The sequence below is a fragment of the Scaptodrosophila lebanonensis genome, unplaced genomic scaffold, assembly GCF_003285725.1.
Source record: "Scaptodrosophila lebanonensis strain 11010-0011.00,11010-0021.00 unplaced genomic scaffold, SlebRS2 tig00000096-arrow-pilon, whole genome shotgun sequence".
Lineage (NCBI taxonomy): Eukaryota > Metazoa > Arthropoda > Insecta > Diptera > Drosophilidae > Scaptodrosophila > Scaptodrosophila lebanonensis.
In genome coordinates this window covers 935,167-947,344 of record NW_022060567.1, presented here as the reverse complement: position 1 = coordinate 947,344, position 12,178 = coordinate 935,167, and the positions used below count along the sequence as shown (strand labels likewise).

Sequence of the window (12,178 nt, the reverse complement as noted above, 5' to 3'; positions counted from 1 at the left end):
AATACAAATTAAAGTATTTTGTATGTTTGGGGAATATTTTCTTTTAGTTTATTTATTGAATACATTGAAATGCATACACGAGTTTTTCTTAATTGTTTTTAATCTTTATATTACTTTGTATTTGTTTAAATAAATAAGATACATACGTTTAATCAATAATAGCAGTATTTATCGTGCAAATTTGATAAGCATAATAATTTTTTACTTTGCTCTTTTCTTTCATTCATTTTTTTCTGGTAGTTTTTATGAAATAAGGTTCTTGCATTAAATATATGAAAAAAATATATATTTTGTATTTATTTGTTGTTGTTTTTTGTTTGTTTTTGCATTTTTCGCTCCTATTACTTTTTATTTTACTTTTTCTTTAAAGTAAAAAACGATCTGCGCTTTGGTTCGTCCTTTTGTGAAGTAGCTGGCAGAGTTTGGGATCTGCTTGCTGCAACAGCTGCCGAATCGCTTTGGGCTTTTAGGGAAGATACCCACTGTGACATTTCGTTATCATCGTGGGCTTGCAGCAAGAACTCAGCACCACTGGCGAGCCTAGAGGATTAGAGTTGGGAAATCATAATATTAAATGGGAATTCATTTCAACTTTTTCTTATTAACTTACTTGACTCTTAAGACATGCTTCTTCTTGGTATAGTCACTGGCAATTTCAATGGCGGCGCCCTGCAGGTCGTAGCTTGGTTCTCCGCGGAAGGTCAATTCGGGATTACTCTTGTAACCCTTCTGATCCTTGAAGAAGGAAATGCGACCGCCTCGTGCAGCCATGTAAACCTAAAATGCGCACATAAATCCGATATATTTTAGGAAACTTAATATTTATTTGTAAGGAATACGTACCTTGTCCCACGATCTGTTCGAGGCTTTTTTGGTGGTCGACTCCCATTCGTGTTTTCGTGTCAGATAGCCTTCCTGGCCCTCACCAGGAACAGGTGCGGCGCCACGTTCTAAATTCATAGCAGAAGAAAAAAATCATTTTTAGTGATTTCAAAAATTTTAAGTTACATATGTGTGTAATTTATTTAGTTGCTGTCTGGCGGTCATTGCAATTTATCCCTTTATTAATAAATAAGAACAACACACAAAACCTCAAAACAGTGTGCAAGATTCTAGTAAATATTTAAGACAATTGAGAATTCTAGAATTGGACTGTTTTGTATGTGATGCATATTTTGTTGTTGTTAATAGTGTAGTATGAAGATTATTGACCAGCCAGCAAAACCAACTAGATACGTTAGAAAGGCCGCCAAAACCAATGAACTGATTAGTTTTGGACAAACACAAATGAGAAGAGGAGTTAGGGTCTGGTTAATAGCTGCAACTACGATTATCAATTAATCATGCTTCTATCTACATATGTTAATGAAATATATACCTGTTTGTGTTTCAACAGCCCGTTCGATATCCACTGCTGTGTCGGCAGTGTCTGGTTTTTTTTTTAATAGTTTTTGTTAAATTTGTTAGAACAGTTTTAATTTGATTTGTTTTTAGTTACATTGATTTTTTTGTGGAGTTGTTATTGCATTTTTTGTATTTATTTTAATCCGAGAATTTTCGTGTATGCATGAGTGAATAGGACGAAATGTTCAAGATTTATTTCTTTTTTGTTCATTGGCAAAACGTAGTTTTTGTTAGATGTTGTTATGTACTTGCAATGGCATGTTAGTGATTAAAATATATATAATATATATATTGTATATATGGATGTTAATAGCAATGGCACCAAAACAAACGCGGCAATTGCAGTCGTCGTTTAGATCGGTGAACGAAATAATAATTAAGAGTAGAATTAAATAAAATAAAAATAACGTAAAATTGTGAATTAATATGAATTTGGAATGGCATTTAATCATAAAAATGAGAAAGAGGCGCATTATACCTGCTGTGTCATCGGTGATGCCCACGTCGACGTCATCACGTCGCTCAGCCTCACGTTTGGCTTGCTCCGCCGCTTCGGATGCAGCCTTAGCCTCCAATTCCTCCTTGATTCGCAGCCGTTCTGCTTCTTCCGCTAGTTCCTGACGCCTCTTCATTTCCTTAAGCTCAAACTGAAAAAAATGCATAGTTAAAAGGGGACCCATAAATATTTGAGGTAACACCTACTGTTGTCAAACGCTCAAGTGCACTGAAGCGCTCTTCCTGCGCGGCTGCAGATTTCTCAAATGCTTCATGTTTCTTTATCAGGTTCTCAACTTCGTCGATTGTGTGTCCCAATTCAGAAGACAACAGGTACGGCTCCTGTGCAATAAGCCAAGCCTCCGCAACGGCAGCATCTCTGGCGAACTGATAGACCTCCAGGACTGTAAAAAGCGAGCATTAGTATTAGATGGACATCGAGTGTTTATTTTTCAAAACTCACTTAATTGCAGGTTCTCCCATCGCTCCTCCCAACGTCTGAGCAACGCATTGCGACTATTGCTTAGCTGTAGAAGACGGTCCTTAATATCAGCGGACGCGTAATGGTTGCGGGTAAGCAACTCCTTGCCCAAGGATATGCATGCACCGAAGTTGTCTTCTCGCGTATCGATTTCGGCCTTTAGACTCTGATGGTTGTTCATCAACAGTTCGACGCCGGAAACGTCGCGCGGCTTCTCCGATGTATTCATCTGGCGCACTAGATCCTCCATCCAAATCATGAGGATGCGCACCATATTGAAGAATCTATACAGATCACCGGTGTCGGCAAGCTTTTGTTTGCGTGCATCGCACATAGCTTGCAGATTGTCCCAGGCATGTAGAACTTCCTGCTCGCGATTGGTTATTTCCTTTGCCTTGTCACCGGCATAGGCGTCCTGCAATTTGGCGGACTCCTCTTGGATCTGTTGCACCTGCGAGTAGAGTGTGGTGAGGTCCTGCAGGAAGTTGTAGTGTTTGCGCTGAAGGGTCGAGACGGAGCCAGCATCGCGGCCAAGTTCATCGGAGACGCCATGTTGCTTCTCGAGAATGCGGCCGAGCACGTCCTTGCAGTCGTGGAAGAATTTGTGAAGCTCCCTTGATGCGGCCAACATCTGAGTGCGAGTTTCGATAAGTTCAAGCAGGTCCTGCCACGATTCATTCAAGTTGTCCTTCCATTCGGCAATGGTCGCAGAGTCCGAGTGGCCCGCCTGTATTAGATTATCAGCAATGCTATTAACCTTGGCAACGCGCTCGCCACCAACGACTTCGGTATCACGTGCGAATTCATTGAAGCGTTCGGAAAGCAAGGTGACGTGATCGTAGTCCTGTCCCAGCTCCTGCGAGCCAGCAACAACCTCACGATCCGTAATCCATTGTTCCAGATCGTCAACTTCACGACTCAGCATGAACAGTTGCAGGGCCTCATTGAGCCGCGCTCGTCGCTCACCCGCTAGATCCTTAAGACCGGCATACAATTTGTCTAACTGCGATTGTTTCACGGCAACCGCATCACCGCTGGAGACATCGTCGCTGCTAAACTGGCGCGCAACCTCGCCAAGCTGGCGAATGGTGTTGGCATAGTCCTCCACCGATTGCTCTAGATTTTCGTGCTTCTTCATTAGGTTCTGTGCGCTTATCTCATCCTTGCCGCGATCCTCCACCATCATGTAGAGCTCCTGTTCGCTCATCCAGGACTCAGCTTCCTGGGCATCGAAGAAATACTGTTGCACCTTCTCGGACTCCAACAAATGCTTCTTGCGATTCTCGATCGCATCCTTCAATTCTTGCCACTTCTGTGTTAGGTCGCTAATAAGAGCCTCGAACTTCTTAGCATCCTCGTGGCCCTCGTCGATCAGTTTGCGTCCATTGTTACATATAGCCATGATGCGTGGCTCGTGGTTGTCAATCTCTGTGGCCAACGACTGGTTCTTTTTCTTCAGGACGTGGACATTGAACAATGAGTTTCCATAGTCATTTGAGTTTGCAACTGGCAGTTTCTCGTCAATCCATAATTTCTCATCCTCGACATCGCGGCAGAACTGGAAGGCCTCCTTCTTCTTCTCCAGCTGCTTCTGACGCTCTAGCAATGGGGCTTTGATCTTCTCAAAGCGCTCGAGTACGGCTGTCTTTTTCACCACAATGGGTTCGATCTTCTCCTCAGGCACGGTCTTTTGTAAGTATTCAGTTTGTTTGTCAATTTCCTCCACCTGTCGGGCCTTGACGGCCATCTGTGTTTGGATGACTTGTTGCTTCTGCATGAGTATATTGACCGATGTCAAGTCGTTGGCAGTATCTCCGCTGACAATCTGTTTCTCCAGGTCAGTGATATACGAATCAATGTCGTCACACGTCTGTTGGACGAGCACCTCACGGTTGGCGTCAAATAGCATGGCGCCCTTCTCTTTCGTGTGCACTTCTAGATCCTCGAATTGCTTCGCCAGCTCCTTCAGTTTGGGCTCAATAACGTCCTTGAACTCAGGTTTCTCTTTCGAGAGCTCCTGGGCTGACTTCTCTGCTTCGTAAAGACGTTCCTTGTTAGCTGCAATTTCAGCCTCAAAGGCCTGATGTCTTGTCCACTTGGAGTGTATGGTCTTGGCGCTTCTGTAGGTCTCGTCCTGGGATGTCACGTACTTCTCCTGCACCCATTCGGCCAACTCCTCCAGGTCCTGCAGGAATTCATGCAACTTAACCTGGTTCTTCAACTTCTCGTGCTGATCCAGCGCGCGCTGTCGATTGTCATCGCGACGTCCAGTAATATTCTCTGCGCGCTTGCCAATTTTGTCGGCATCGAAGTGTTCCTTTTCGACAAGGGTGTCGGCCACCTGCAGCAAAGTATTAATTTTGTCGTCATTGGCTTCCATGGTGGTGAGGAAGGCTTCGTGACGCTTAAGCTGATTTTCGGCCTGTTCCAAGTTAACAGGAGTGTCATCCTTGCTGAGGAAATGTTCTTGCTGGCTAAGTAATACTTCGGTCTGACGCGCATCGCGATTGAACAGTTGCTGATCAAGGCTCTGAGACAGGAGTACCTGCCGGTTCTCCCACATTTGGTGGAGCTCCTCCCAACCATCCTTGAGCGCGTTTAGACGCTCACGTAAGAACATGTACTGTGGATCGTCGGAAGTGCTGCCCTCAGAAGTCAAACGTTCACCATACTCCATCATGTTCTTGTAGTCCTCGGTGTAGTTGTCGATTTCCTCACGTATCGACTGGTGCTGGTTAAGGAGTTTCTCTGCTTCGGGCAGCGATGTCGGGGTGTCCTCGGAAGCTACATCGGTCTGGGTCTTGGTCAACCAAGTCTGGAAGTGATCCAAATCGCGTAGGAAGCGGTGCAGGTCACCAGCCTCTTCCAGCTTCGAATCACGTTCCTTTAGCATCTGCGTCAACTGTTCCCAGATGAGTTCGATCTGGGCTATACGCTCGCGTATTAGCTGCGCTTCTTCTGGATGCTCAGCCTCAATGCTATCGGCTTCACGACCCAAACTGGACAGTTTGGCTTGGATTGCAGCCAAGTCGCGATCCATTCCGCTAAGGCGACGCTGTAGGGTCATAACACCAGTAAGATCCATTTCCAGGCTATCGGTTTCTGTGAGTATGCGTTTCTTATCCTCGATCCAAGAGATGGTTTCGCGGCACTCAATGTAGAAGGTCTGCACACCATGGGCCGACTTCAGGTCATCCATCTTCGCCTCGGCCTTTTCGCGCAACGTCGACCACTCCTGGTTAAGATGATTTTGACGTTCGAGTATCTCATCGGAGTTCGGATGCTCGACATGCAACAGTTGGCGGGCCAATTGATTAACGACGGCCACGCGGGAAGCATTGGCGTTCATTTCCTTGTCGAAGCCCTCAAAGCGATGCTTCATGATCTCGACATCTTCAATGTCTTTTCCAGGCACCATTGTGTCGAGCATCTTGGTCTTCTCCTTGATCCATTGCTCAACACCATCTGCCTCGGACATCAGTTTGTAGAGGCTAAGAGCGTCCAGGAGTCGCTGCTTGCGTAGCTTGGCGAGTTCTGTCAGTTCCTTGTAACGTGTATCGATCGCCTCCAAACGTTTGTCAACATTGTCCTTTTCGGGATCGTTGAGCTTGAGGGTCTCGGCCTGTTTGTGCAGTGCATCGATGACTTCGGCGTAGCTTTTAAGTTCATCAGCAACATCCTTGTGCTTCTTGAGCAGCGATTGGACATTGGCCTCGTCTCGACCCACATCCTCGCTGGAAACAATGCGTAGCGTGTCCAGCATCCAGTTGTCCACATCATCCGCATCAGCAAACAATTGGAAGTACTCGACTGCATTTTCCAAACGCTGTCTGCGATATTTGGTCAAGTCGAGCAAGTGATCCCACTTGGAGAGAATCTCCTTCAAGCGATCCTTGATGCGCTCCGCTCCAAAGTGGCCCTCAGTGATGAGCTCAGCACCAACCTTAGCAACGTTCTGCAGCTGAGGATCGTGAGATGTGATTTCAGACTCCAGCGCCTTGTGTTTGCTCAACAGCAAATTAACTGTGGTGAGGTCATGACCGATCTCATCCGTAGACACAATCTGCTCTTTCTCCTTGATCCAGTTCTCCTCGTCAGCAGTGTCCCAGTAGAACTGCCACAGTTTGCGGCTCTCTTCCAGGCGACTGCGGCGTTCGACGGCCAAGCGGACCAGCTCTGCATACGCATCCTCCAATTGTTGGACGCGGCTGACAATAATTTCGGGATCACAGGGCTTGTAAGATTCGGGGTCGTCGCTAAGGAACTTCTGCGAGTTTTGTACAACGACCTTTACGCGCTCACCCAGTATGTTAATATCGGCCTCCACTAGCGAGTGTTTCTGGAGCAGATCCTCAACACCCATCAAGTGCTTGCCATAGTCGTCTGTCATCAGCAGCTGTTTGATCTCCTCCATGTTGTCCAATATATAGAGCATTTCCTGGAAGTTCTGCTGCAGCTGCATCGAGATTTCCAAGCGCATGCGGCGGGCACGCAAGAGCTCCAGCAAGTATGTCCACAAACGCATAACGTTGTCCTTGCGTAGCAATATGCGCTTTACATCATGATAGCGCTCTGACTCCAGTTCATCGCAAACGGCCACAACGGCCAGTACGCGCTCCTCGTATGCAAATATATCGGTTTCGATGGCTTCGTGCTTTTTAGCAGCTGCCTCAACGGCAGCCAGATCAAAGCCAAAGTTATCCTGACTGACCAGGCGCTGGTTCTCCGACAGCCAAGTCTCGCGCATAGATGCCTTGCGATCGAAACGAGCGGCCAATTGCTCAAGCTTCTCCTGCCGAATAAGCTCTTCGCGCAGCGCCAGTTCCCGCTCATGCTCCGCTTTCTCCAGTCGCTCCCAGGCTTTGTTGATGTCGGAAATCATTTTGCCCTCTTTAGGTGTATACGGCTTTTGGTTGTTAGCGCGCATTTTCGACTGCAGCGTAAAGAGCAAAACCTCCAGGTTGCCCTTCTCGACAAATTTGGGAGGCTTTTCGATGGTGCGATAGTTTGAAAACTGAGCGAGTTGGCCCTGAACGCCAGCCAGGGAGTTCTCGAACTCACGCTCGCCCAACGACTGTATGGTAGTTTCGATCCACTTGAGCAGGTCACTGGTGAAGTGCTCGTAGTCATGAATCATCTTGTCGTTCTCCATTGCAATGCCCACAACCTTGCCAATGCGCTTACCCTGCACAGTCTCTTGTTTCAGCTTGCTGAAGTAATGATAATATGTAACCACGTACGTGATGATGGACTTCTCGTCGGGATGCTCGACAAACACATCCTCGGCATCGAGCAGCTTGGCCAGCCCCAATTTGTCCTCCGCCACGTCAAATGCATTGTTAAGGTTGTGAATGGCGTTTGTCTTGGACAATTTCTCAAATTGCACTAGGTCTGGACGGTGTTTGTGTATGATGGCGTTGAAGGCAAGGCCGTCGCGCCACGATGTAGTAAAGTTCCTTACGTTAACATTGTGATAGCCAGCGGTCTTCATCTGGCACCACAGCAGCAAAGCATCCTTGGCGGACTTCGTTTCCTTGTTATCGACCTCCTCAATTGTAATATCTTGAATCTAAGCGGTAAAATTATATGTTAAGGGAGTTAAAGAGAATGTAGATATGTTTTAGACTAGTCACTATAATCGTAGAGTCTTAGCAATACAATGTTAACAATCCAAATGGTTTTCAATAATGGTATGATGCAATGATCCGAAGCTCTAATTAGACAACATAACTCACCTGGAAACGCAAAATAATGGTCCAAATGAGGCCCAAGTTAAGTGATGCATTTCCATCGACAATATCGTGGGAGCCAATATTCTCAAGATGGACACGCTGCTCGCGAAGGAACTGCAGTGCTTTGTCGACATTCTCTAGGCAGTGAATTCGCATTTTACCCTTGGTCGGCTTCGGCAATCGTTCGCCGGAAAGGACCTCAAGTAATTTGATTAAATGTTTGCCATCTCGCATATCCACATAGAGATCTGAGATGCGGCAGTTAACCCGACATAGATGCGAGTTGACCCATTTGGTGAAGGTCTTCTTCTGGACACTCTCACGCTCCTCGGCTAGCGCCTTGATACGGGAACGCTCGAACAGGCGTGAACTGGAGTTGCCGCCATCGTATTCGTATTCGTCGATATATTCGTTGCCTGGACCCTGACTAGGGTCCCATCGAACAATTGAAATGTCCGTCGTCATTGTTGTTGTTTGTCAAAATTATCCACAGTATGCGCACTTAATTCAATTTTGGTCTGTTTTCTCTATTTCCTTGTTCACCCGAAATTCGTTTAAAGAATTACTGCAAAGAAACAGCCAAAGCCAATAAAAAATAAACAAAAAATTAATATTACAAGTGCAGCAAGCTTCAAATGAATGTACATAAGCATATAGAATTGCAAAAATTGTATATGTACACATATGTATGTATGTACGTACATATGAACTTATGTATGTATATAGGCCCCACCCGTACTAGCTAGCTATTCCACTCTCCTCCCCGCCACTCAATTTCAGCCCAGTCCATTATATATTATTATGGTCTGGTGTGAATCATAAGACATGTCTGGCGTCACACTTTCTTCATACCATATACAAATTGATATACATTTGTATGTATGTATGTACATATGTCTGCTTGTGTGTGAGTGCAGGGAAAATATAATTATGTCTTTGACATGTCGGCGTGGGGTCAAGCGAAGCCCGATCGTGGCTTGAGCGTGTGATGACATTATTTGAAATGAACGCATTTCTACATATACATATGTATATGTATGTATGTACTACAACTATAGTTAATATGATTACGTCACGCCTACAGAAATTGAAGGCGCTGAAGCGAGGGTTGGGTATATTTTTTTTGTTGTTTTTATATGTACATACATATGTGTGCTTTATGCGAACAAATTTAAATGGCATACCTATTGTATGTATGAGTATGTATGTATGTATAATGCATACAAGCTGACGAACCGTCAAATTACAGGAAATTCAATTCAGAAACCATTGGAATGACCGAAATACCGTTTAAAAATTAGTGAGCACTTTTGTATGGCAACGTATGCCATTTGAATCGGTAAATCGAATACATACATACATATGTATGTGTATTATAAGGTCAACTTTAAGTGCATTAAAAAGATACTTTATCGTGCAGGTAACTTTGTTTGCATATTCAATGAGGCAAACATGCACATACTATACATACATATGTATGTATTTATGTACATACATACATATGTGTACATGTAATTTTCTCTATTTGTTTACACAAATCACTCCACACAATGCAGTTAGCTGCTTTCAATTCACCTCAGCTTTTTTGGCCAATCAAAATTACTGTTTGTGTTCTCAATGAGCTCATTTTACTACATACCCTCATATATACATACATATGTATATATATGTACATACATATGTATGTACATATGTGTGTGCCTAGCTTGCGAATGTGAAACTAACTAATTTTTAGAACAGCACGTCCAACCGCAATAACAATAAACAATACAAACACTAACACATACTCAACGCATGTATAGTCAGAGTGTCATTAAAAAAGAGAAGAAAATGAATTGGCATAGGTTAAAAATTTAGCACAAACGCAGACACAGTTCGTTTCTATTATCTATTACGTAATATTTTTTATTATTAAAACGAAGCTTAAAAACTGGGCGAAACATGAGAGAGCCAAAACCCAGGCAACAACAACAGCAACGCCAACAGTGAGAACAAAATACGCACGCACACAAAAGAGAGTGTAGAGTAATACTGGAGAGTATCTGAGCTAATAATGTGTGTGCTCGCTTTGGGGCGGCGCAAGCATCAAAAAGGGTAGTTTTGAACTCTGCATCACTTTTTCTTTTAGATATGTACATATGTACATACATAGGTACGTGCACACATGTAAAAAGATAAATACACACACTGCATACATACATACATATGTTTGTATGCACATGATCTTGGGGTCAACTTCAATTTCATGCTGGCTCGTCTCAAATGGGAGAAAAAAGAAAATTAACTTCATTTCATGGCAGTGGATGGGTGGGTGGAGCAACCGGAGTTGTGCAATTCTGTTAATTAAAGACACATACACACACATACGTACAAGCGGTGTTTATTGTTGTTATTAGTTTAATTCGCGGTTAAAAATACATACATACATATAAAAACCAGTTTTAGCATGGGCTGCCCAACTTTGATGAAAGCAACTTAAGTAGTCAAAGCCAATGTTTTCGTTTACATTTAGCTCATTTTTCATTTTCAACTGTCGGCCGCACTGTTTGGGGCCGCCACAGCGCACAAACATACAAGCACATGCACATACATACATACATATGCACAAACATATATGCACGTATATTTATGTGTGCGTAAATATTATGCGGCTTTTGTATACCTTTATGTATTTACATTTGATAGCGAAGCCGTTGATTACGTTATTGTAATAAACAAGGTTTGCTTCACTTGTTCAAACACATGCATACAATACATACACTTTTTCATATACACGTATATGTATGTACATATGTGTGAGTTACAAGTGTTTATTATGCGTAGAAGCAAAGCAACTTCAATTCAACTCGTGACCTCTTGGAAGGATTTCCTATTTTTACATGCACATATACACATACATCTGTACACAAAATATGTATGTGTGCGCGCTTTTAAGGTGCGTTTGCTGGGCGCGTGTATTTGTGCACGTAACTGTATGTTTGTACAAACATATGTATGTGTGATGATTGCGTTCTCAAAGATACGACGATTGATATGATTACAATAAAATGAAAATATATGTATATTTGTGTGTGTTTTTGCTGCTGGATTTGTCACTCGATGGTGACGATGGATAAAAGTTACCAAAGTTGAATTCTTCACTGGCTTTGACAAACGTTATACACTGATTCTCGCATTTTGTTTTGGTTTATTTTTGTTTACATATATGTACGTTCGTTGAATGGATGAGAATGTAATTCGTAATCGCACTGTACTAATTCCGTTTCTGTTATTATATTTTAAGTTTTTTTTAGTTCGAACGGCATTCGTTCAATTCGATTAGAGCAGTAACAGCGTAATGAGCACATCACATCCACTTCGAGTTCGAGTGCGGTGTGGTGCGCACGCTCTCACGGACACAAATACAACCACAGATACAAGCACAGACACGACACAGCGCACAGAGACTGAGCTGAATGATGTCATCAACGCCGCCACCGCTGCCGCTATTTTGGCCGCGGCCGCGATAGTCAAGCAGTAGTCAGGCAGGCAGGCAATTTTAATCGATGATGTTTTTAACTATGTGTGCGTATACATATTTATATGTATATATTTATATATATTGCATATCTGCGAGATAATTAATCACTTGGAAACACCTAAAGGGTAGGTAGCACTAGCACTGCAACGAACGATCAACTGATTGGCCCACTTTTGGCTTAAGATACTTTTGATGGCTGCTTTGAATTACATGGCTGGGCGTTGGTCTATAATCCCGACGTTGAATTTTTTATTTGCCGCTTTTCCGGTGAGAATTTTAACATGCACTTACCTACTCGACAATTTAGCTGTTCAGTTTTCCCTAATTGATTCATAAAATACACAATTTTCATATAATTTTCGCATTTAATTAATATTACTTCGCTTATTCTTGCGGATGAACTTCACTTGCGAGTAAAAAAAAAGAGTGACTGCTGAATCTGAATGGAAAATGTATGTATCAGTCAAAACATCGGAGAGAAATCGCTGCTGCCAACTCGATGCGAAAGTCGCAAGCTGACAACCTATGCATTATTTGAACAATATT

At 43.4% G+C, this 12,178-nt stretch overlaps 1 protein-coding gene across 3 annotated transcripts; it reads right to left on the bottom strand.

Annotated features, from left to right (window-relative positions):
- Positions 1 to 92: 92 nt before the first annotated feature.
- On the bottom strand, positions 93 to 12,034 carry LOC115627643 (spectrin beta chain). 3 transcript variants are annotated; one of them, XM_030523377.1, is made up of 9 exons: positions 11,924 to 12,034; positions 8,116 to 8,677; positions 2,363 to 7,949; positions 2,107 to 2,303; positions 1,883 to 2,051; positions 1,379 to 1,429; positions 844 to 950; positions 611 to 777; positions 93 to 540 (listed from the first exon to the last, which is right to left on the bottom strand). In XM_030523377.1, the coding sequence occupies exons 2-9, from the start codon at positions 8,575 to 8,577 to the stop codon at positions 354 to 356; spliced, it is 6,927 nt and encodes a 2,308-aa protein (XP_030379237.1). In that variant the 5' UTR covers positions 8,578 to 8,677; positions 11,924 to 12,034; the 3' UTR covers positions 93 to 353. The 3 variants fall into 3 exon arrangements, with proteins under 3 accessions (XP_030379237.1, XP_030379238.1, XP_030379239.1); XM_030523378.1 differs by lacking the exon at positions 1,379 to 1,429; XM_030523379.1 differs by lacking the exons at positions 93 to 540; positions 611 to 777; positions 844 to 950; positions 1,379 to 1,429 and adding an exon at positions 1,513 to 1,651.
- Positions 12,035 to 12,178: the final 144 nt, after the last annotated feature.